Source organism: Haemorhous mexicanus, chromosome 8 (genome assembly GCF_027477595.1).
Source record: "Haemorhous mexicanus isolate bHaeMex1 chromosome 8, bHaeMex1.pri, whole genome shotgun sequence".
In the NCBI taxonomy this organism is placed as follows: Eukaryota; Metazoa; Chordata; class Aves; order Passeriformes; family Fringillidae; genus Haemorhous; species Haemorhous mexicanus.
In genome coordinates, this window is record NC_082348.1 from 15,520,584 (window position 1) to 15,545,855 (window position 25,272).

The following is a 25,272-nucleotide window of genomic DNA, read 5'->3' on the forward strand; positions in this document are numbered from 1 at the left end:
AAAGAAGGGACCTGCCTGAGTGCTTTGGCCTGGGCAGGGGAGCTCCAATGGGTATTCCCAAAGTGCACTGCACCAGGTACTTCCTCATCACCTTTTGTAAGCTGGCTCTGGGGAGCAACCACCTTCATTCCAGCTCTGACAGCATCCATACCCCTTCCTGGTCTCTGCAGAGTGTGGGGCTGCTGAACAGTGCTAGAGATGGGACAGAAGCTTGGAGGTGACAGGTCCCATGACCCACTGATGCTGCATTCCCAACTGGGGGCCTATAATAATGCCAAGAACAGATGCAGTGCTCTCAGAAAGCTCAGCTTTTTGCCATGAGCTTTGATGGTCCCATCAGGACAAAAGCACCCTCCACCAGCCTCTCATGCCTGCCTACACCCATCCCTGCTCAGCAGGGCCAGGTCCTGTCCTTAGCCCCCCAGTTCCCCAGGCCACAACAGGTGCTTAGTCTTGTGCTTAAGGGCTTTGCTGGTGTGATGCAGAGGAAAGGGTAGACCAAAAGGCTCACCTGGCTCCTCTTGAGCCTTAGGACATTGCTGGGACATGAGGAAACAGGTCCCCCCTGCCTGCCCCTGCTGTGAGCACTGGGACACAGTGGCTGCTCTCCTCCCCAGGTCAGCAGGAGCCTGCGAGTGAGACACCCGCTCTTGGAAGTGATTGTGAAAGGATGAAAGTGCTTCTCCTCTGATTTGCCTTGGCATTTATTTTGTGCACAGAATCCTAACAAACATACAAGCATCTGTGCTCCTGAAGCCTGGAAGCAAGAGTCCCTTCCCAGAAGGAAGGAGCTTCTGGTGGGAAGGTGTCCCGTTTTCACCAAGGGATCTCTGGTGGGTCCAGGCTGAGCACAGCACATGCCTGGGTGTAATCCCTGGGGTGGCCTGAGAAAGAAAGGGGTGCTGAGGACCTGCTGAGGACACCTGAGCCAGGAAGCGGCCTGAAACTGGAGGCTGTTCCTCTGCCCTATCTCTGCCTGCTAAGTGGGGGTTCCCAGCCTGTTCCAGGATGTAAAGGGGGAAACTGAAGACAGGAGCCAGGTCCCGTGTGAGAGGACGTGCAGAGGGCAGGAGCAATGGCTTCTATGTTAGGGACCATTGTGTGTCGTCCACAAGTCTGCTGGTGTGTTCTGCCCAACTCTGACACCATACCTCTCATCACCAGTCTGCACCTCTGCCTCCTTTGGCAGCGGGTGACTAAAGGGTGTCCTGACACCATTCCCAAACTCCTGTGAGACACTGTGCATCACCTGCTGGGTGCTGGGGGATCTAGGAGGGCAGCAGCTATGGAGGAAGTGATGAGTGCTGGGTGATGCTGTGCCAGGAACTTCTCTGTGTTCTCAGGTCCTTGCCAGAGGGATAGAAGGTTCTGCACCCTCACCTCTTGCTAAACTGTGTGGGCAAGGAAGTTGGAGGGTAGATGCTGGCTCTGTACCAGTGTCCATACCTGCACACAGGATAAGCCCACTCAGGAACAGAGCTGGGGACAGGAAAACAGACAGCAACCTCTGGACTGCTGAAGAAACCTCAATGGTGATGCCACACCATTGCACCCAGGGCAACCAGCATAGTCTCAGGGCTCACTCCCAGATTGCAAGTCATGTCCCAAAGGAAGTGCATTTTCCTTTCTGGTGCAAACAGGAACCATTACATGAGCAGAGAAGGTAGCCCCTGTCAGTGCTGTTGTGCTGATGGGGAGATACACAGGGCCTGCCTGGTGGAGAGTGGTTTGCCACCTGCCAGGCAGCTGCTTATGGCCCAAACACCAGCCTGGGGTGGGCTGTGATGGCTGGGGATAGTGGGGGCCTGCAAGGCTGCTGCCTGGATCCCCATCCCCAGCACCCAAGTTGACGCCCCTAGCCCCAGAATGGGCACCCAAACTAAGGGAACACCAAGTATCACCATGACTGGGGAGAGGCTGCATTGGGGCAGATCGCATTTGCTGTGAGCCCAGTGAGCCTGGGCTTTTCTAGGGCCACCCTCCTGTCCCCAGGGAAGCAGCAGGGAGACACAGGGATAACCTGCAAGGCTACTGCACAGTTCCCAGATGAAAGATACCCGGCCCACGGGGACGCCATGAAGGTTAGGGGTGCCCAAGAACAAAACTGATGGTGCCAAGCAGGTGAGAAAAAATTGGGTGTCCAACCTGGGAGAGCTCATGGGCTGAGGCTGGGAGTGCTAGGTGGCCCTGTTGAGGGAAGGGAGAACCACATCCACAACTTCTCCACAGGCACTGGCCCTGCAGCACTGCTCTCCTGGCACTGGGCTGGGGAAACCGAAGAGGGGGCTGGCACACGGGATGTACACGGCCATTCTCCATGCCCACACACACAGAGTAACACCCCAGCATGTGCCACTCATGCTCACACTCCTGTGCACACTGACAGGCACCCACACGCCTCACACCATCAGGAATGCATTCCTGCACAACCACAACTCATGCCAGCACCCCCAGTCCCCCTGTGCACATCCTGATACCTCTGTGAACCTCCAGCATCTCCTGCAAACCCCACACCCCAGGGACACTTGCCCCCACTCCTCCTCCATGCTATGCATAGCCCTCTCCCCGTGTTCACTCACTCCATGCCCCATGTATTTCCTATCTGCTGTACAGTCATTCCACACACACCCCACACCCTGCACTCTCTCCATCCCCATTAACACCCATGCCCTCATACCCTGCCTATTCACCCTATGCCTCAATCACATTCAATCCACGCTGTCCACACTTGACCACATTGCACAGACTCGTTTTACACCCCATGCACATTCACCCCACACCCCGTGCACACAGGCATTGGGATTCAGAACAGTTCTCAACACTCTACACATGCTCATGCTCACCACTCATACTTTCTCTGTACTCCATCCACACTCCCCCATGCCATGCACCCTAATGCCAGACCCAGGGCCCGCGCACACCCCCATGCCTGATGCACTCACTCCACACTGTACCCACATCACACCCCATGCAGCCGTGCCCCTGCCATGCACACTCACCTGTACACTGCTTTCTCACCGCGCTCGGGTACAAGGGTCCCCCTGCTCATGCATGCACACTCTCCCTTGTCTCACACACACTCAACCAAGCCATGCATGATCACCCCACACCCTGTGTCCTCACCCACACTTGGTGCACTCTCATGCTGAGCACATTTACTCCACACCGAGTGTATGCTTACCCCACGCCATGCACATTCACCCATACTCTGTACACTCTTCCTTGCGCCCACCACCAAACCCCACGCCCACATCATCTTTCCCTCATGCCCTGAGCAGACTCCTTCCAGCAGCGTTCAGTCCACCAAGTCCCCACGAATATGGTCCCACAGCATGCACGCTCACCCGCCACCCCACGCACAGTCCCCCACACCGTGCATACAAGCCCACGGGCCACGTACACTCAGTTCTCCCCGTGCTCCAGATCCACGCCGCACATGCTCACCCCACACCAAGAACACTTACCCTGCACCCTGCGCACACTCCTCCGCGCTGAGCATTCCCACCACACACACTTCTCCGCGCTGTGCACGCTTACCTCACACACCGTGCCCACTCACCCACGTTGTGCCCACCCCACGCCGCTTTCCCCCCAGCCCCGCGCCCACTCTCCTGCCGCCCGTGCCCGCTCGCCCCCCCCGCCGCCCGCTCCCTCTCCGGTAGGCTGCGTGCGACACGCCGGCTCCCCGCCCCGCTGCCACCCTCTGCCCCGTCCTTCCCCCGCGGGCTCCTGTCTGGACGTGTCGGGACTCGGGCTCCGGGCGCTGAGTAATGCTCGGCGCAGCGCGATCCCAGGCAGAGCCGCTGCCGCCGCCGCTCCGCGCCCAGCGCTCCCGGGGCGCTCCGGCCGCGACCCTGCTCGCTCCGCCGGAGGCCCGGCGACACCGGCGGCGGGGGACGGAAGGGGGGCCGCGGCTCCCCATGTGCCTGCGGGCCCCGCGGGAGCCTCGGAGCCGCTCGACCGGCGAGCCCTGCCCACACCCGCCGCGGCCCCGGAGCCCCGGGGCGCCCTGGGGAGCGGCGGGGGAGCGCACCCCGCGGGCCGAGGCCCCCCCCGGCCCCCCGGCACGTCCCGCCATGGGGGGCTGAGCCGGGGGGCTGTGCGCGGCGGGGCGGCGGCGGGCAGGGCGGGGGGCGCGCAGCCCTCGCCGGGCTCGGAGGGCGCCGGGGCGGCGGGAGGCGGGGGGCGCATCCCGGGAGGATGGCAGAGCCGCCCCGGCGAGCCGAGCCCCGGCGCGCAGGGAGCCAGTGAGAGGGAGGAGAGGGGAAAACACAAACAAGCAAACAACCCACAACAAACAAAGCGGGCAGAGAGCAGCGCCGAGCCCCGCCGCCCCTGCCCCAAAGGCGCCCGCCCGCCCGCAGCCCGCACAGCCGCTGCCCCAGCGAAGATGCGCCCGGCCCTGGCCCACGGACTCTGCTCGCTTCTGCTCAGCCTCTGGGTACCCAGGTAGGAGCTGCACCCCTCCATCCCCAGCCCCGCCGCTGAGAGCCCCGGCCCCACGGGGAGGGCGCCGGGAAGCCGCCGCGCCCAGCCCCGCACCGGGGGCGGTCTGCCCAGGGGGCTCCTGGGGGGGTCCCGCCGGCCCAGCCCGGCCCCGCACGCTTGCGGCCCCCCGTTCAAGGGGCTGTCAGGGCTGCTGCCCCCCTCCGCCTTCCCTCGTCCCGACGGAACGCCGGTGGGATGCGCAGCTTCTACTGCTCCAGGAGGCTGTCCCCCTTCCTCCCCGGCCAGAGACGCTCCAGCGCCCGCACCGACTGCCTCAGTTTCCCCGCTCGCCCGCGGAGGACGGGGGAATGCCGGCTGGGATGTAACTGTCATGGGGGTCGGTGCCTACTGGAACCCCCTGCGTCCTCTCCCTGGCTCCGCCTGTCCTAAATGCTAGAGGGGTAAGAGGGGGCCACCTGCTTTCCAGAAAGTGAACCCCAAATTCACCGTCCCTGTCTGTCTTCACCTTCCCTCTGCCCGCTCCCAAACTTGTGCACTGCAGGCAGCCGGGGGTTAATCCTGGTGCTGGTACGAGTCGGGGGGAGTCCCCCGCCCTTCCCCCTCTCTCTAGCCCCTTTAAATATAATTTGTTAACGTTGGGACTTGTATTAATTAAAGCAGCAGCCGCTGCAGCCTGTGACCTGGGGGCCTGTCACCGTGAAATCAAGTTTAAATCCAGATTTAAAGGGGGAAGAGAGCTGGGGGGAGCGCTGTATCCTCCTAAGAAGTGTGACAGTGACAGCTTCTTGCCGGTCCCTGGCCCTCCTGAGCCCTGGGTGGAGCGAGAGGCAGGAGGACCTTCCCTCTTCTCTCCAGAGCCCCTTCCTCAGTTTCCCTGCAGTGCAATCGGGAGAAAGACCGTAGCATCGCCCCCATCCCGGGATGCCCTGGGAAAAGATGGCAGGCCCTGTGTCAGTCTCAGGACGCGAAGGGAACTAAGTCGTTGCAGCGTTCGGACAGGAGCACCTGGGGTTGGAGATGGTGGTGGTGTCCTGCTCTGCATCTTTTGTCAGCCAGGGCTTGCTTGACAGTGGGAATGAGTGCAGGAAGCTGGGAAGAAGATTTCCCCTCCTGTGTAGGGGCTTTGTCTCTCTTCTCCGCTTCACCTCAACTCTCCCTATTGGAGTCACTGTGGATTTTTGCTGGGGCATAATCATATACTACCCATAAAAGTGGTGGGAAGGGTATAAACACCCTTGGGAAGCTGGAGGAAGCAGCAGCCTGATCCTGACAGCTCTCCCTCTGCCTTGAGCAAGCTGTAATTCAGCAGAGACGCTGGGGCTGAACCCTCCCTCCAGAGCTGGGTGAACACTGAGCTGGGGACCTCTTACCCTGACAGCTGCTTCTGTCCATATACCTGCACCAGGCTTGCAGGATTTGAGGGAACAGAGGGGGAATAGTCCTTCTCCCCAAGACCTGGCAGCTGCAGTCCTTCCTCCAGCATCCTGCTCTGAGTCTTGTTTCTGTAATCAAAGTTCAAAGGGCTTTGAGCTCCTTGCTTCTCCCAGGGACCCAGCTCTTGCCTGTCCCAGGGAGCAGGGAGAGACTTTCCTGAGAAAAGCTCCTAGCAGGGACCAAGCTGTCCTGAACAAGCAGTGGGGTGGTGCTGAGCTCCTAGTGGACCATGCTGCAAGATGCTGGATGCTGCTCAGCACCCCACTGTCTGCTCCTTGCTTTGTGGGTCTTCCACTTGGGCACTGTTTATCCCAGAGTCCTTCAAGCCATTCCCTGGAGTTGGACAAACACTTCCTACTGTCTCCTTCTCCAGATTTGTCTGTCATGTGTACCTCTGTATTAGCTCCAGGCATCTCTTTCTGGACATGCTTTGTCTCCCCACGTCCCACATCCCACATCCCATCTCCACACACTCCACACTTCCCCATTTTCCCAGGTCACATCTCTGTTTGTGTAAGTACCTGTACCCCTGCCATGGACCATGTGCCTCTCCTTGCACCCATCCATGTGCTGCTCTCTGTGCTTCTGTAGCCATGGGTATATCTGGTTCAGTGGGGCTAGGATGTGACAGTGGATTTGGGATTGCTGCTGGGAGCTTGAGGAGAGTTGGCATAGTGCTTGGCTCCATAGTTCACAACTGAGCTGGAAAGAAAATGCTGATCATTCCCTTTACCTCACCTGAAAGGACCAGCAGTGTTGGGGGGATACAAGAAATGCAGGGAGGGGATCAGCCAGCAACACTAGTTGGAATGGTCCTCCTGCTCCAGGGTCTCTCAATTCTCTCAGGGGGAAGCCCATGTTTTCTGTGGAAGCCCATGCTTTCTGTGGAAGGCGAGATGGGGCATTGTGTGTGGAGAGTCTGCAGTGCATGGCCAGTGTGGGAGATCCCTGGTGGAGAACACAGAGAGAGCAAGCCTGGGAGATTCTTGGCTCCAGGTGCAGGATGGCCAGATTTAACTGCTGCTGGGCAAAGGCTGCCAGGGTGTCTGTACTGGACTTAGGTTGTTGGAGGCGATTGCAGCCTCAGTGCTGCTGGTTTTCGCTGCCTGGATAAGCTGAGTTGAGTTTTTCCAGCCTTCCCTATAGGCAGCGGGCACTATATGGATTGAGGAGCATCTCCCTTCCCCATGGGTCTCCCCCACAGACTTTTCCCCTTCCCCAAATGGAAAACCACGTGGTTGACACATTGCTTGCTCTGAGCTCAAGGGTGTCCTTTCCCTCCCAGCTCCTGCTCCAATGAGATCCTGGGCCTGAAGCTGCCATCAGAGCCAGTGCTGAATGCCAACACGGTGTGCCTGACCCTGCCGGGGCTGACACGGCGGCAGCTGGAGGTGTGTGTGCGCCACCCTGACGTCACCGCCTCAGCCATCCAGGGTATCCAGATTGCCATCCATGAGTGCCAGCACCAGTTCCGGGACCAGCGCTGGAATTGCTCCAGCCTTGAGACCAAGAACAAGATTCCATATGAGAGCATCATCTTCAGCAGAGGTAAGGGTTGGATGGTTCCCCTCCTGTCCCTGCTCCAGCACCTGCTCTCTGGAACCCTCATGGGCTCCCCCCGGGCCCCTGCACAGCTCTTCCCTGGCTCAGGGGATGATGAGGCGAGCTCTTCAGCACCTCCATGGATGAAGGCAGACAAATGTTATGGTCTGCCAGACAAAGGAGCACTGCCCTATGGAAAAGCTGCTCCATGCACCTTTGTACCTGCACTGGCCCTTGTCCTGAGCTGCTCCTCCCTGACCAACTCCAGCTCTTTCCAGGCCCTCCTGCTGTCTGGCATCTTCTCCCAGTGTGGTGTAGGCTGCTGTTTGGAGCAGTGCCATGGGTGCGCAGCATAGTTGATGGGTCTGAAGGTGGATGCCATGCTCTGGGATTTGCTTTGGTGGATACAGTTGAACATCTTGGCTCAGTCCTGCTCTGGGAATGGTGTTTTACTGTGTTGTGATGAGCTGAAATGCCCCTAACTAGTGGGACGTAGCTCTGTGAGCCTGTCATCCTGGTGCTCTGCCCAGTGCAGAGGGCTAAGGGGTCACTGTTTTGTGGGACTCTAAAGCATGATGGCAGAGGGGACAGGGATACAGGCTGTCCTCGGAGCTCACCTGCCCATAGAGCCCCTGGCTGTGCTGCTGAGAGAAGTCTCTTAGCTCTCCACATTCTGCCAAGATCCTGGTGTCAGGATCTCATCTCTCTCGCAGTCATGTCTGGCTCTGCCTGTATCAGAGCCTCCCTGGCTGATACTCTCTCCCTCAGGAGCAGACTCTGGGATGCAGAGAGGCTGGCCTGCATGGTGCAGATTAGGGTTGTGACCTGATGGGATCTTCTAAAGGACTTGAATGTATATTTTCACCTGAGTACCCTTTCTTGAAACCTGTGCCTCAGCATATTTCTAAGTGCCCATCGCCACAGGCCATGGTCAGGAAGGACAGTGTGGTGCCAGTGGCCAGCAGTCGGTGCTGAGGCCAGGCCAGGTGCCCAGCACACAGGCCACTCCTTCAGCTCCCAAGAAAGGTGAAAACTACCTAAGAAACTACTCACATACCCTCTTTGTGAGCCTCTCAGCCTGATGCCCAGCAGAGAGTTGCAACCATCCATTCTTCTTCAACCATCCTTCCACATCCTACATCTTCTTTCCTTGGGACTATGAGGAGAGTCTCAATGAGGAGAGGTTGGCAGCTTGAGGCTTACATGTCATTGAGGGGATCTGGTGGCAGGAGCCCACAGGCAGCTGTAGCAAATAGGGAGAAGGCTGGAGAGGGGACCACAGAAGCGTTTTGGTGTCGAAGATGTCCAGGGCAGCCTGGACAGCCTCACTGGATGCTACCTTGGAGCATGTGTGGCATCAGGGCTGTGGTCCTGCCATGGAGCAGCTCTGGTACCTCTCAGGACCTCAGTGTCTGGAGAAGGACAGCATCTCTTCCCTCTGTGAGCAGTGCCCAGGTTAGGGCCTGGCAGGAAGGGTGGGGACTGTCAGCCCTGATAAGCATCGAGGTATTTCCAGGTCCTCTGAGGAATGTGGTTCACTTCTAGTCTCCTCGGGCGGCAGGAGACACTGACTTGCTGGCTCAAGTTGCTCACACACCCAGACAAGCTTCCTTGCTCCGGGTACCACCAGGCTGGGAGAGAAGCACCAGCAGCAGAGAGCAGTGACCTACATCCCTCTCTCAGCTCACCTTGTCTGCTGGTGGCCCCAGTGCCTTGCACCTCACTTGTGTCTCAGATGCTCCTGCAGCCCTTCCTGCTGTCAGAGCTGTGACTGATGGATGTGGGGGCTCCCACAGACCCTGGACTCCTGCCCCTGTCTTGAGCTGTTGGACATGGCTCAGCCCAGGCTCTCAGCATTGGTGGGATCTCATTCTCTGGAATGGAGACACAACATCCAGCGGCAGGTCAGGATGGAGGCCAGGATGCCTGCCTGCTCTGATGTTCCAGGGCTGGAACATCAGAACAGGCAGGCATCTCATGGCACTCCTGTTTTGGTAGCAGAGGTTGCAGGATGAGCCCCAAGCACCCAAACTATCTTGTGTATTTGCTTGGAGCCATTCTGACATGGAGCAAGCCTTGATACCAGAGCCCTGGCCCAGTTTGAACCCACTCATGTCCCTCAATAGCAGTGCTGGAGCTGTGAGCCTTGCCTTCCATCTGTTACAGGCACAGCCATCAGAGAAGGGATGCATCTCAGGAGCCCAGTGCGGGAGTAGAATCGAGTGGTAGAAGTGAGGGGTGCAGGCTCCATGGTGCAGACTTTAATGCATCTGACCTCCAGGGAGCAGGGCTCTGCTCTGCACCCTGCCCCATCCTTGCCGTGCCTGGGAAGGCAACGTGCTTGTAGGATCATTGTTTGTAACCCGAAGTGACAGACCCCTTTAATCTTTCATTCCTTTTCCCACTTCTTCTGCCATCAGCTCAGCCGTGCGTGAATCTCACTTTAAATTATTTGTAGCTGGCTTCTCCCTCCCACTCTTCCCGCTTGGCTTCGCTCCCCAACTCTGTCCTGTCCTCCTGCATCTCTCACATCTTCTCCAGTGTGGGCATGAGCCAGACAGGATGCTACACTTTTCCAGCTGTCCCATGGTGCCCATCCCATAGTCCCCAGTATCCAGGCACTCAGTGCTGCCAGGGACCTCATCTCCTGGTGACAGAGAAGAGGACAATGGCAGATGGGTGCCTATCTCCTCATCCTGCTGAGCTGATCCCAGAAGTTTGAGTACAAGCTCTGGGGAGACAGGAAGGAGAGGCTTCAAATCAGACAGGGCTGGGAGTCTGGGGTGGCTTCAGAGCAGCATAGCTGGAGACAGGGATGCTGCCGGCATCCTGGGCAGAGCACAGACCTGGGAGATGCTGCCATCCGTGAGGCACGGGAAACAGTGGCTGTGAGACACAACAGCAGGTTAGTGGAGGGCAAGGAAGGTGCTCAGGAGTTTACCATCCCTGCTCTCACAGAGCCACTGGGTTCTTTTGAGACACCACCATGGTCTGTGGTCTGGTCTTTTAATGCTGCATCCTTTGGGTATGAGATGTCCTTAGTAACCTCTGTTGAGTCTCCAGTGCCATAGGCACCCCCCATCCTCCTTGGCCCATGTCCCCTCCTTGTTAAGCCAGGCTCAGCAGTGCTATTGCAAATCCTCTGCCAGTCTTCCCTGGCTCCCCAGCTGGCTGCCTGTGCTCACCACCTTCCTGCACATTGTCCCCTCCTTGTTAAGCCAGGCTCAGCAGTGCTATTGCAAATCCTCTGCCAGTCTTCCCTGGCTCCCCAGCTGGCTGCCTGTGCTCACCACCTTCCTGCACATTCTCTGGCACTGTCACTTCTGCTAGGACTCTCCAGTGCCATGCCTGGTTGCATCCTTCTCTGCTGTACCTCCCTCTCCCTCCATGTGCTTGACTGGCTGACAGAGACATTCTCTTTTGGCCTCAGGAGATATAGAGGGATGGAGCAGTGAGGTTGAGGCAGGTGGCTGCATCTACACCAGCAGTGGAAATAGGTCCCCTGCTCCTGCTCCAAGGGTGACCAGCACGATTGTGTCCACCCCACTGGAGAGGATGGCCTGTTGGCCTGGTATATTGTCCCACCACAGCATCTGTGGGCTGCCAGGCACTGTATGGCTTGGCTGGGTGACCTGTGCCTGGTTACTTGACAAAAAGCAAGCTGCAGATGGTGGTGGGTCTCTGAGTCTTGGTCCATGTCCAGTATGTGTGCACCCATGGGTGGGTACAATGCCGTCAGGGCTGGGACTGTCTGGCTGCTGGGCTAGGGCTGTCTGAGGTGTACTGTGGGACTGACTATTCCCCTTTGCTCATCCCAACCCCAGCCCCATCTACATGGAGCTCTGAAAAAATTATGACCCCCCCATGGAGGGGCTGGATGTCCTTGAAGGCCTTCAAAGGCTCATGGTTGGAGGGAACATGACCCTGGAGTGCAGTATTTCTTGGTTCCTGCAGCCTTTGGAGAGATGGGTGATGCTTCCAGGCCCTGTGCCCACCTTAGAAGGGCTTACTGGTGACAAAGTGTCTGCGTGGCCATGGCCAGATCTTGATTTCATCCAGCAGAGAGTGGGGAACTCCCTGCAAGGATGGAAACACCAGGTGCTGGGGCCCAGCCAGCGGTGAAACGGAGCTTGGGGAAGCTTTGCTGCGTGCTGAGGGAGGCAGGTGCTGTTTCAGCTATCCAGGGAGATGCTGCCAAGCTCAGGACCCCGGCACCCAGCTCTGCAGAGCCCCAGCCAAGCTCCGGAGCCCGCAGACCGCAGCTCCTGGCCTGGCGCACCTGCAGCTGGGCTGCTGGCAGGGTTTTGTGCACCCCCAGGCAAACCAAGGGCTTTGCCCACCTGGCCCTGGAGCACATGCGGGTACTGTGGAGGCTTGGCTTCATCCCTGTGGGTTCCCCCATTCCCTGGACCTTCTCCCCACTGATGGTGGAAGGGAGACCCTGGGGCCAGGCAGGATTCCTGGCAATGTGGGGCCCAGCTTCGGCTCCCTGCAGCCTGCACGGCAGCAAGGCCTGCTCCCTCACAGTGCCGTGGGCGGACAGCAGCGAAGGCTGCGGGCTGTCCCTGGCACGCTCAAGGAGGTGCAGGGAGGCAAGTTGGGATCTGCAGGGAGGCATTTAGTGCCTGGTGCTGGGCCAGACCCTGGCAGGTTCACCTGCAGTTTAATTAGGGAGAGGGGAGGGGAGGGAGCGGGGCTGGGGGAGAGGCAGCATGTCGGGACTGGCCGTCTCGGCAGGCCTCGCAGGAGGTGGCGGCAGAAGTTCTCCTCTGCCTTATATCAGGGCTGGGGCAATGTGCCCACAGCTCCTGGCAGCTACACCCCACTCCTGGGGGGTATTGCCATGAAAGGGGCAGCTGGGCATCCCTGGGGTACCCTAGGGTGGGCGTACATGAAGCTGGCCCACTGGCTCCCTCAGTGCCAGCCAGGCATTGCAGTGATGAGTGCTGGGAAAGAGTTGCTGCCTGGATGTGATGGTGAGCTGTGGGAGGAAGGCTCTGCCTCCAGCTGTCCCTGGTCTACAGACTGTAGAGCCCAGAGCTGTGCCTGAGCCAGCCCTGTAGCCTTCATTGCACATCTGCTTGAAAGACAGAGGAACTGCAGCGTCCATGGCAGAGCCAGTGCTGCTGGGACTTGGGGTCTTGCTAAATGACCCCCCCATCTCTTAGGCACAGCTTGACAGGGAAAACTTTCCCTCCTAAGAAAGCCGCTTTGGGATTTGACCTGGGGAAGAGATTTCAGACCTGTCCTCCTTGCCCAGCATGGTCTCTAAGTACAGAGCAGGCTGGATGCTGGTGGTGGTGTCAGGATTGTGTCCTCCTTTCTCTCTTCCCTGCAGGATGCAATACTTCTTGTACCTCCCTCAGCTACACCTCTTCTGTGGTCTCTGGAAGGATATGGTGACTCAAAAATCACTGCTGAGGTCTTAGGTAGCTGGGATAGCTGGAAGGCCTCCCTCCAGAGGGTTCAGGGCTGGCCCCCACACGCCGCTTTGGCTGTGGTTCCTGGAAGCTTCCAGCCTTGCTGAGACCACTAGGCAGGTGGTTGTTGCAGCCATGTTACTCGTTGCTTTGCTTCAATCCTCTGTCTCTGGTGTGGCTGGGGTAGAGCAAGGAATGTGAACTGAACCTCCTAGCAAAACTGTACTGGCATGGCTGCTGTGATCCCAGTGCTGCCCTGACTCCTCCTCCGCTTTGCTCACAGCTCCCCATGACAGCACATGAGGGAAGAAGGGGAGAAGGCAGGGAAGAATGGTGGGGCCAGGCAGAGTGATACTGAGCAGGGAAAGGACCACGATGGGATGGGAACAAGACTTCCTGAATGCTATGATGTCATGTCTTGGGGACCAGTCTGTCCCCTGCCCACAGCCTGGGGAATGGCAGCTTCAGAGAAGAGGACCCATACATCATCCATCAGCTCACTTGTACTGGGAGAGCACTAGAGGAAGAAGGAGGACTGGAGCTTTAACCCACGGGTTTCCCAGCCATGGAGGGTGCACAATCAACCTGACCGCTTTACCTGTAAGGACACGGGCTTGCTAGATGGACTGGGTGGGGTAGAGCTTGTGTCTGGGCTCAGAAGAGATTTTAAGGAGATGCCACACCGGAAATTATTTTTTAGACTGGAGAAATGTGTGAGAAAGAGGCAGGGCTGAGAGGAGGGTGTTGTGCGGGGTGAAGGGTTTGCTGCCCCTGTCCCCAGGCGCTGGCTGTGTGAGGAGCTGGGGATGCCCAGCAGGGTGGCAGTGAGGAATTGGGCTGTGCCCAGGTTTGGCAAATGAAGGGCTGAAGCTGGCCCAGATGGTGGGATCAGAGAACTGACATACAGAGGATTTGGGAATCCAGGCGACTTTTCTGTGCTTGTTCTCCCTCCTCCATTGCTCACCTGGGGACTGAAGTTGCCCAGATGTGGGCCTTCATGCTCCAGCAGCGCTGTGGGTGTGTTGCAGGCACTGCCTGCCAGGACTCTCCCTGGGGAGGCTGCACGGCACAGTGTACGCACCAGCGGCCCCATTACCTGCCCACTGAAAAATGTTGTTCAACTTGTGCATGGAAAGAGGCAGGCTGAGAGCAAGCTTGTCCCACACCAAGGGGAAGCTGGGAGAGGCTCCTGCTGGCTTTTAAGCAGTGCCTCGTTAATTTTTTAAATGCACCAGTGTCAAATTAACACACAAAAGAGGAGCACGATTTTAAATGCAGGTTTCCGGGCTGCATTTCATTTTCCTTTAATAAGATCATAGCGTTTGCTCAGCGGGCGGCAGCGAACCGCGGAGGAGACATGCGTGATGGGGAGCATTGCCCAGCATGGCCAGCAGCAGTGCTTGCACTCTGTCTGCTCCTGACTCTGTGGCACAGGCAGGGAGTTGGCAGGGCTTTGGGGTGCTCACCCAAGACCCCAGTTTGATGGAGTGGATTTGGTAAAGAAAACACCCCAAAACCTGTTGTCTGTTCAGCTGTGTCGAAGCCAAACTGCTCATGTCCAACAGAGGGAGAGAGGCTGGGAACTCCAGCTATTTATTTATTCACATGTGACGCCACGGCTCAAAGTCTGGCACTCCTTCCATCCTTGCCTCATGCTGGGGCCAGTCAGTGTGCGCCAAAGCAAAGGGCACTGCAGGCTCCCCGCCTGACCTGGGAACTACAAACAAAAATATTACTTTGCATTTCAAATAGAATAGAAACTCCCAGGGAGGACAGGGTCCTCACCTGGCTTCAGTGAAGCCAAGAGATTCTCAGGTATCCCCAGCCACATGGAGCCTGATGAAGCCCCTTCTGTGAGACCTGTCCCTGTCCCCATCTCTCCTGTCCCCAGTTAATGACACTTGTGGATGTCCTCACTCCCTAGTGTTTAATGACAACCAGCTGCTGGCTCTGGCAGTGCACAGTGTGGTCACAACATGCTCTAACTGATGAGGGATGCTCTTTTTTTTCCAGCCTGGTATCACATTTAGAGCTTCTGGTGGGACCTGGCAGGGTTCAGGATGGGAAGGGATGTGGGAAGATGAATGGGGCTGGACAGGCAGTGCGGCCTGCTCTTTTTACTGGCTAATCTACACCCTGTGAGTGAGCAGAAGTGGCCCATTCTTCAGCAGAAATATCTCTCGGCCAGTGTTATATTTAGTATAGTAGGAAACTCTGAGTGGAGAGGAGAGGAGGGATTGCCTTTCCCATCAGACCCATGACGCTGATGCCTGGGCAGTGCTGTGGTGGCATCTCCTGGAGTGATGTGAGAGCAGGGTGGTGGTGGAAGCTGAGGTATCAGCTAGGGCAGGGCTGGCCCTTGGGGCGGCAGTGTGTCTTGGTGGGGATGGGGCTGGAGAGCAGAGAGTGGCGATTCACTCATGGCCTGTGTGGGAGCTGGTGCATCAAGAAAAGGCAAGACACAAGCTGAACCTCCAAATCCCTACACCCCAGTGTGACAATGAACTCATCCAGCCCCCCACAGGGGTCACACCACCCAGCCTGAGCCCCAGTGTGTCCTTCCTTGCAGGCTTTCGGGAGAGCGCCTTTGCCTACGCCATAGCGGCCGCCGGCGTGGTGCACGCCGTGTCCAACGCCTGCGCCCTCGGGAAGCTTCAGGCCTGCGGCTGCGACCAGAAGCGCCGTGGCGATGAGGAGGCTTTCCGGCGCAAGCTGCACCGCCTCCAGCTGGAAGCCATGAACCGCGGCAAGGGCATGGTGCACGGTGTGCACATGGAGCACATGCCGGCAGAGACCCCTGGCCTCCAGGACTCCTGGGAATGGGGAGGCTGCAGCCCTGATGTGGACTATGGAGAGAAGTTCTCCAAGGATTTCCTCGATTCCCGGGAAACCTACAGGGATATCCACTCCCGGATGCGGCTGCACAACAACCGCGTGGGCCGGCAGGTGAGCGGAGCGCTGGTGACAGTTGTGGGGAGGTGATGGCAACAGGGTCCCCAGGACATGTGTGGGAAGGCTGTGAGGGACTTGTGCTGGGTGCTGTGGAACCATTTCTGAGTCTGGGATTGCCCCCAAGGCACCCCCTCTCCTCAGTCTTGCTCAGAACAAAGGCAGTAATGTCCTTAGCAGGACAGGGCTGCAAGGATATGCTGGCCAAACACCTGCTGGGAGCAATACCTCTGAGCATTGCTGCTGTGGCCTTGCCAAGGGACTCTGTCCAGGCCACTGTCACCTGTCTATGCTGCAGCGGTGCTACTGGGGTGGCACAGCAATGATTCTGGCTCCTGCCTCTCAGGAGCTGGGTGAACTTGTGTTGGACAGCTGCAGTGGGAGTAAGCTAAAGACAGAGAGGAGAAATCGCTGACATCATGGGGACACAGCACCGATTCTGCAGCACCTAGACATGTCTTTGCCTCCAGAAAGGGAGCCCCGATGAGGCAGATGTGAATGAGATTGAGTTAGGCAGTGGTCTCCTATACCAGCTGGGAAACACAGCATGCCCTTGGGAGCAGAGGTGACAGCCCAAAGCCTTGTCCCCCATGTTGAGCAGTGTGCCAGAGCCTGTTCAGGCAAGCAGGACAGCCTCCCCCCCCCATTCTTATGATGTCAGGTCTCATTAAAGGTACTAATTAGTAGCTCACTCTGTCTGGAAGCTGAGGTTTAAACGCAGCCTGACACTGGAGACAAGAAGCATGCAGGCAGGAGGGGCTGGGAGGATGGCTGCATTTCCCTGCCTGCTTTTGCTCACAGCAGGTGCCTGAGAGATCACATCCATTGAATCCAACAGGACACATGTCCCCAAGACCCCAGCCACATGCTGCCAGGCTAGTGCCAAGGGATGTGTAGTGGCTGCAGGAATAAATAATTGAAGGTCAGAATTCCACAGGGAATGTTTCCTTGGGATGGCTCAGACATTTGGATGTGCCTCTTGCTTTGAGCATGTTTGAAGCCAGCTGTGAGGTGAGGATGCTGCAGAGCAGGCCCTTAATGTGTGGCTTACCCTGATGCTGGAGCTGAGCTCTACCACCCTGGAGAAGCCACCCCAGTTTGGCCAAGCTGTAAATGCCTGGGGAATACCAAAGCTTTTGATTTGTTTGGCTTTGTTTGCTTGTGTGTGGTGAAAGTTCACTCAGTGTTAGGCAGCTGAATCCTCTGCAGACTGCTCTGGCCCAATCTGGGCAAGACCCCCATTCCATTCCGGCTAGAGGGCTCATCCTGATTCCCCTACATCTCTCCATGCCCTGGATCTCTGGGACTCTTGGCAGTGCTCTGAAACCTGTGGTCTGTGTTCCCTATTTCCCAAGGGAAACCCGACAGCCTGCAGAAGAAAGGGAAGGTGAGAGAGGAATATTTGCTCTGGCAGGATGTCATGAAACATTTCCCATGGGATCCAGTAACAGTGAGAATGCCTGGGGTCTGCTTGTCCCTGAGGACAGACAATGTCTGCTCTTGGTGGCTTCAGAGACAAGATCTGGACTGATGAAGGAAGCCTGGGAGCTAGAAGAAGAGGCAGAAGAAGACAAAAGGAATAAAGGAGGGAACGGTACCTGTGCAGGTGGGGAAGCAATGCCTGGACAGGCAGCTCAGGGACCTTGTTGAGATGAGAGTGTGAGCCCATGTGGGGTGCTGTGGGTGCCAGGCATTGGAAAAGGAGATGATGCTGTGCATGGTGTCTGTTGGTGCCATGCTTATTGCCAGGGCTGGTCCTGGGGATGGCTTCCCACTCGGGATGAGTTCTCCAACTCCCCACCTGCCCTTACAGCAATGCTGTGGGTTCAACACCCACCCAAGCCCCACTTACTACTAGGAGCAATTTTCCTGCTGTAATAAGGAGCAATCTCCTGAGATTTCCCAGGAAAGGAATGGCTGTGTTCATTGCAGCAGCTCTGTGGTCCTCCCCTCCAAGTCCTGAGTCTTAAACCTTTTTAGCAGAGCAGTGATGTGGATGTGCACTCCTTGTGCCATGCCCTGCCATTCACCATCCCTCTCCACACACCAAGCAGCTGCAGCACCCAGAGCTCTCCAGCATCTCACTGATTCTGAGCATCCTCTCTGTGGTTCCTGTGTATCCCGAGGGTACTGTACCTGTGGGTAAGCCTGTCTCCTGGCTCAGACCCTTCAATGCTGGAGGGAGGTGACAATTCGATCAATGGTGGCACCCAGGTGCCATCAGATGTGGTTTCTGTAGTGTAGTGGTTATCACATTTGCCTGACACGCAGAAGGTCCCTGGTTCGAAACCAGGCAGAAACACACTGATTTTTCCTTTTTACACCCAGCTATGAGGCTGGGCAGGGGATTGCAGCTGCAAGGGATGTGCAGCATGCTCTGATAGTGGCAGTGGTGACCTTGCTCCTGAGGAAGAGGAAGCCCTGGGATAGTCATAGCTTGGTCCAACTCAAGACTGAGGTGGGTGTTCTGCGTCCCTGGCAGGCAGCAAGCTCCCCAGCGAGGAGCAGCAGGAGTGTGAGAGAGACTATGCAGGTCCTCCTAACTCACCAGATCAGAGAGCAAGAGAGGATGAAAGGGAGCCAGGAACTACCTATTACCCTCACAACAAAGACCTACGATAAAGTTCTTATGAGCGTGCCTGGGAGGAGCTGGGAATGTGTGAAAGCACCAGCGAGTCCGGGCATGTGTTGAACTTGGGTGTCTATGAGACAGGGAAAGGACGAGTAAGGGTGCATGGAGAAAATTCAATGACAAAAGCATGGGGCCAGGACTCAAATGGGCCCTTCTTGCATCTCCCAGCTCTGTCAAGGTCCTCTCCCCTCTGTGCTGCCTGTGCAGAAGGGAAAGACCATCAGCCATCGCTGGTCAGGGGTGGATGGGTGTTGTGGTGCTGGGGCTTGGGATGTTCAGCAGTGACGGCTTGGGGGATGGAGATGGCCACACTTGACACCTTCTTCAGCCCCTGCTGTGACCAGCTGTCCAAATGAACCCCTGTCCAGCTGTCACACCACTGTCCCCTCCATCATAATGGTGAGTCTGCCAGCCACAGCCCTGAACGCAGACTTTTCCGGGTCCAGCCAAGCCAGCAGGGAGGGAATGTGGGAAAGGGTGCCAATGCCAGTGTGTTCCCAAGGATAGTGACAAGAACAGTGGCTAGCAGCTGGTGTCACACCCAGGACACAGTGGAGAGGCCAGGTAGCTCATTACCTGTGAGGTGGAGGCTCTTCCCAGCAGGAGAAGGCCTCTCGGCAGGATGAAAGCCAAACTCCAGCCCAGCCCAGACCTCTCCACCATGTGCCCCAAGCTCCAGGCGTGTTTCTCTGGCCTGCCTTCATTACCATAACTGCTTAGCAACTTGGAGATTTACTCAAAAACAAGAAAACAAGGAATAAAAACTGCCCACCCCTACTTAAACAAGGCTATCCTGTCACATGTGTCCCTCCCAGGGAGGGGGCAGGAATAGGCAATATGTGGCAGGCATGAAGCCAGGTAGATGGGCAGGACTGGCATTGTAGGACAGCACCTTTCACAGGGACAGGTGTCCCCTGGAATCCCCCACAAGCTCTGGAGCAGGGCCCTGGGTATGGGGATCAGCCTGTGATAGTCTGCAAGCCCCATCTGAACTCCTTGTAAGGTTTGGGTGTCTGCATGGGAAGGGAACTTGGTGAAGCCTGTGTGAAAACATGGATATGGGGGCACACAACCCAGCAGGGAATCCCTGTTGGGACAGAGTAGAGGACATTATAAACTGTCTCTTTCCAGGCTGTATGGGGATGTGTGGCCATGTTGTGCCCCTGGAGATTGATGGGCACGAGCTGTTTCTCTTGGCTTGGCCACAGCAGTGTCCCTTACAGGGATGGGGGATGTAGGGGATCCCAGCATGCACCCTGGGGGCTCAGCAGCCTTGCCCAGGGAGTTCAAGGAACCCCACACTGGCCTCTGACTCCTGCATGAGCTCTGCTTTCAGGCTGGCCCAAACCACAGCCAGAGCCCAGCCCATGCACCCTGGACCTTGAAGGGGGTGGATGGGTAGCACTGGCTGCACTGCAGTAGTGCACTGCAGCCTCTACAAACTGTAAGTCAGGGATGTGATCCCTGCTTGGAATTCAGAACTGTGGCCAGGTTGGCTGAAGGAGAGCAGGCAAGAGCTAAATGCAGAGCTGCTCCTAAGACTCCCAGAACTGGGGCTTTATGGGATGAAGGCCTAGGGGAGGGGAGAGGAAGGGACCTCCCTCCCACCTGCCCCACTTGCAGTGCTACTGCCTGGTGAGGTGTGTGGGAGACCCTTGCACTGGGGAGGTCCCAGTATGGCTGCACAGATGCAGCCATGCTCCATGCTGGCTTTTAACTGGGGTCCAGGATCAGGTTGATGCTGCTGGAACCATGCAGCAGTGGGAGGTGAGATCCAGGCTCCTCCTCCCTGTGCTCAAAGAGCTCACCCTCTCCTTTAGGTGCCAATCCCTTGATGAAACATAAAAGCCAGTTGGTATTACCAGGACGGGAAGGGACAGGGTGTGGGACATGAGTTGCACTGGGCACAGCAACAGGGTGCAGCCTTGCTGGCTTTGCAGTTCCAGAGCTTTGATGGCTACTCATGCCAGCCCTTGACGTTCCTGTAGTGCCATCCCACACAGAGCTCCATTGTGGCTTCACCAGTCTCCAAAATGCATCCATCTCCTTCATGCTAACTCCTCTGTCCTTCCTTCCCTGCCCAGGTGGTGATGGACAACATGAGGAGAAAGTGCAAATGCCACGGTACCTCAGGGAGCTGCCAGCTGAAGACATGCTGGCAGGTGACACCTGAGTTTCGCCTGGTGGGGTCCCTGCTCAAGGACCGCTTCTACGGGGCCACCCTCATCCGGCCCCACAACCGGAATGCCGGGCAGCTGGAGCCGGGCCACGCTCGGCATCGCCGCCGGGCTGGCATCAGCGAGCTGGTTTACTTTGAGAAGTCACCCGACTTCTGCGAGCGAGAACCGGCCCTGGACTCTTTGGGCACTCAAGGGCGCCTGTGCAACAAGACCAGCCCGGGCATGGACAACTGCGAGAGCCTGTGCTGTGGCCGCGGGCACAACATCCTGCGGCAGACGCGCAGTGAGCGCTGCAACTGCAAGTTCCACTGGTGCTGCTTCGTGGCCTGCGAGGAGTGCCGCATCACCGAGTGGGTCAGCGTCTGCAAGTAGCCAGGAAGGGATGGGTGCCCACCCCAGGGTGCCAGGGACAAGAACGCCTGCCTGCGGCAGGGGAGGGAGACGGGGATTGGCGCTGGGGGAGAGGTGGAGCCGCGATACCCACTTCCCTTCACTCCGAGGGAGCAGGAGAGGACATGCTCAGCACCCTCCAAAATCAGCACTTTGTCGTCACCTGGGAAGGGAAGGGCAGGGCTGCCCGCTGCCCCCCAGCCCCACATGAGAGCACCAAGGCTCCCGGCCCTGGGGAGCCCACGGCCATGCTGTACAGACCGCCGACACCAGCACCACTCGGGGGGGCGGAGGGTGGGCCTGGGGGTGGGGGACTGCCTGCTGGCACCCAGCGGTATGGAGCAGGATGGGGTCTTGGACAGCAGGGCATGGGGAGCCCAGGGTGGGAGGGAAGTGGGGGGGACACACACTAACACTGTGCACAAGTTCCTCCAACCACATGCGAGGTTGTGCTCGGAGCAGGATGGAGTTGGAGCACCCCATGGGATGGAGAAGGGGCACGGCTCCCTGGGCTGGGGCTCACCTCTCACCTCTGGGCTGGATTGGGCTTCGTGGCCGGAGGGGCGGGTGCCCAGGGCTGTGCTGTGTGTGTCTGTGTTATTATATGGTAAGTTATTTTCTGATTGTGAATAAAAGTGGATTGGAGACAGCATAGGGTATTTCAGAATGCAGCACCCTGCTCTTCCTGCTGCCAAAGGCTCTCCATTCCTCTAGAGTGACAGAAGGATGGAGGGGGACCCTCCGTGCTTCTGACCTACTTGTGCGAGACTTTCTCTCAGGTGCTCTCCTGCCATCCCATAATAACTGTCCTGTCAGCTGTTTGCAGACTGGCAGGAGGTGGAGACCCATCGCAGGCATCCCAGACACTTGCAAGGTGGCTGCTGGGAAACTTCTGCCCAGTTGGATGCATGCTAGACCCCATCCATCCCGTGGGAATCCTGGCTGTTGCCCCTGTGCCCATGACCATGCTGGGGCTGGGAGCTGCCCCACTGTGTCCCACTCTCCTGGGGAGGGATGGTGAGGCTGGAGAGTGGGGAGAGGGGAATCATTGCCTGGCATGGGTGGGCCAGACAGTGGGGGTTCACAAATGGCAGCTTGCTGTGGTAGTGGGGAGGGCACCCATCTGGCTGCAGCAGCCTGCAGGGGCTAGGCAGTGAATCATGCTGCTGCTGTCTCCTGGCTGATAACTTCCCTGCTCCTCCCACAGCTGTGCACCCCTTGGGGCTACACAAAAAAATAAAAGTGAATTAAAACAAAAACTAAATCAAGGAGAAAAATAGCAGGCTGGAAGGAAGCGAGCACCTCGGGTCCAGCAGGGAGTGGCCCGTGTCCTCATTTCATAATGCTCACGCACGCAGCTGGAGCTTCATCAGCTGGGACGGATGCTCTGCCCTTCACACCCCTGCATGGGAGGGCTGGCTTTTCCCTTCCAGGAGGGACCATGTGGATGGGGTCCTTGCTTCTGGAACCAGGTGAGGAGAGGAGGAGAATGCTGTAGGTGCTGGAAGGAAGCACAGGAGCTTCAGTGACCTTGTGACACCTGCGTGGCTCTGTCTGCCAGCGCAGAAGGGACAGCGAGACACAAGGTCTCTACAGTGGCTCCCAGCAGCAGAGACATTGGGCTGGTGTTCTTGCAGGGAACAAGATCTCAGCTTGGGCTTTGGGGGCACTTAGGCTTGCCCTGTGAGGCATGAAAGCAATGTTGTTCCCGTGGGGCAAGTTTATTCTGACAGGGCATGCTCCAGCAGTTCATTTTTCCTCCTGAGATCCTACTTTTCCATCTCCAATATCGATCTCCAATATCAAGACTGTTTTCCAAATCCCCAAGACTTTTGCCTTTTGGCCATTAGCCCACAGACTAATTGGACCCCATGAGGTTCCCCTCCCTCCTAGGCTGGCCAAACCCTTTGTCCCTAAGGTTATGCTACTCAGGGGAGTGGAGCTCTGCACATCTATCATGCTCCAGCCCTTGGTAGGTGACATTGGCTTCCCACCTCCCAGGGGCTGCTTTGCAGATACCTGTGATCTCAGGGCTCCCTGGGGTGATGACTGACTCACCACGGAAGCTCTCACCACTCTGCACTGGCCCTTTCACCCCCTGCTTGCTAATCCCAGACCACCTGCTCTGCAACAGCAGGATCCTAGGATATGACTCCCCCATAAAGGGACCAGACAAGGTGTGTTTGATGATGCCGAGAAGCAATGCAGGGCAGGGCCATTCCCCCCAAGAACATATCACATCCCCCAGCGAGGCACCAGTCTCTGGGCATCCTGGATCTGCAAAGACTGCAGCTTGCCCTTGCCTTACCAGCCAATTATAGGAATAGCATTGTGAAAGAGCATACCAGTGATGCCAGCACACCTTGGCTGAGACCCCCAGCACAATGCCCAGTGCTCTTTGGTTCTGTAGAGATCCTGTGTGAGCTGATGACCCTGGGACATTCAGAGGAAAACATAAGATCCCTTGATCTTTGTCAGTCTGCAGGAGGCATGGTTAGGGTGCAAGTGCTGTGCTGGAGGGGTGCTTTGGGCTGCAGGCAGCACGCTCTGGGAGCAGGCAGCTCCGGGGCACAGGCATCCTGCTTGCAGCATCTCATTTTCCTCTTGGGGCCGGCTGGCTCCCAGTGCAATACCAGTCTTCAAGATCTGCTCTGTGGCTTGTCTGCTGAGTGTCTGGGAGCCACAGGCAAGGTGCCAGTGTGCCTGTGGTTATGAAAAACAGTGTCCCTGTGCTTCCCTAGCTAGGAACCAGCCACTGGGCAGCTGTCCTAACAACCACACTGCTGTGCAGAGTGTATGCAGGACACCTCCTTTCCCCACGGCCACTGCTGAGCTTCCAGCGCCAGCTGCCAGTGAGGGCTTGGCTCCCTGAGGTCTGGGCATTCCAAACTTCTCTTTCTGATGCACCAATGGCTTATGTCCCAGTTCCACCAAAGACCCATGTTTCCTCATATGGAGGGACTGTTTGAGCCTGCTGAGCTCCAGCCTTGCACATGCTGGTGCATGACCCCTAGTGCCCCAGGAGGGACATCTCTACCCTGCAGAGCACTGCACACAGTTCTGGGCTGAAGTGGGAAGGTTCAAGGTGCTTCACCCAAGAGAGAACAGTGACCATCGGTGTAGAACAGCCCAGGCAGATGATGAAGGTGGTTTCCAGTAGAGGGGACCAGATTTCTCCAGTGTTTTCCAGTCATCTTTCTACAGAGGCAAATCACTAAGGGAGTTCCAAGACTGAAAAGGGAAATGGCCATTCCTTTCACTTGCATGTCATAAAAGGGCACTGAAGACTCTAAAGAGAACAACAAGTCCTTGCTGGCAAAACCAGGTAAAACTTATCCCAATTGCATTAAATATTTTGGCCCAAGCTCTAGAAATTCCTCCATCCTTGAGGGTCCCTGCTGCCGAGGGAACCCCCAGCCCAGTAGCCCTGCTAGAGCCGTGTGAAGTCCAGTGGTTTTCTCAACCTTTGAACTTCCTGGTCCCTGGGGCAGGAAAGCTTCTCAGATCCTTCTAGTAAACTGAAAGTATATCTCACTTCTTGCCCCTGTGGTTGTGGAGAGTGATGGGAAAGCCTGACCTGAGTGTGACTGCTGAGAAGGCAATAGAGAGACCTGAGCTGGTCTGATCAGTTTGTACTTCTGCCAGGTCTGAAGCCAGATCTGTGGCTGTCCAGATGTGGATACCACAGGCTGGTGCTCTCCCAGATCCTGGCCTTGTGCCCACCAAGTGACACAGAGTGGAAGAGCCAAAGGGACAGTGGATTCCCTCCAGCACAGCAGGTTGCTGGGTCCTTTCTCCTCTCACCGAAAGCCCCAGCTCATCTCTTGCTTCTGGAAAGCTCCAGCAAGGGTGGGGAAGGTCTCTGGGGGTGGCAGAGGAGTAGTGGGGGGGCTGGGACTTTCCCCAGGAGATCACAGGAGGAACTTTGGCTGGAGGGTGGGGGGGGAACCGATGAGGAGTTGCTACATCATGCCCCAATGAGCCGTGAGTAACTCCTCTGGTATTTCTTCCCCTCACAGAACAGTCATCAGAGCCAGATCCTGCCTGGGGGAATCACTACACGGGAACGCCCAGCCCCATCCAAATTCCATTCCTGCTCCCATCAGAGCTCTCAATAGGAAGCAGAGCGATGAGTGGACAGTTCTGTCTCAGTGGCAGCCCCTGTCCCATGCCACCCACTGGGGTGGCATGAGCATGGACATGGGCAGGACTGGCAGTGCTGGTAGCTGAGCCTTGTCAGCTGCTGACCCACAAAAGGAGCCAGATGCACCCAGGC

General features: G+C 57.3%; 1 protein-coding gene and 1 non-coding gene across 2 annotated transcripts; both read left to right on the top strand.

Moving 5' to 3' along the window:
- The first annotated feature begins 4,153 nt into the window (after positions 1-4,153).
- WNT10A (Wnt family member 10A) lies at positions 4,154-21,648 on the top strand. Its single transcript, XM_059852878.1, has 4 exons — positions 4,154-4,449; positions 7,169-7,431; positions 15,415-15,791; positions 20,511-21,648. The coding sequence occupies exons 1-4, from the start codon at positions 4,391-4,393 to the stop codon at positions 20,976-20,978; spliced, it is 1,167 nt and encodes a 388-aa protein (XP_059708861.1). The 5' UTR covers positions 4,154-4,390; the 3' UTR covers positions 20,979-21,648.
- On the top strand, positions 18,024-18,096 carry TRNAV-GAC (transfer RNA valine (anticodon GAC)). Its single transcript has one exon. It is a non-coding gene; the product is annotated as a tRNA-Val (tRNA).
- Positions 21,649-25,272: the final 3,624 nt, after the last annotated feature.

Coding starts and splice junctions, on each gene's coding strand:
- WNT10A (XM_059852878.1), top strand. CDS start 4,391: ATGCGCCCGGCCCTGGCCCACGGACTCTGCTCGCTTCTGCTCAGCCTC. Junction 7,432..15,414: donor GAGCATCATCTTCAGCAGAG/GTAAGGGTTGGA, acceptor CCTTCCTTGCAG/GCTTTCGGGAGAGCGCCTTT. Junction 15,792..20,510: donor ACAACCGCGTGGGCCGGCAG/GTGAGCGGAGCG, acceptor TTCCCTGCCCAG/GTGGTGATGGACAACATGAG.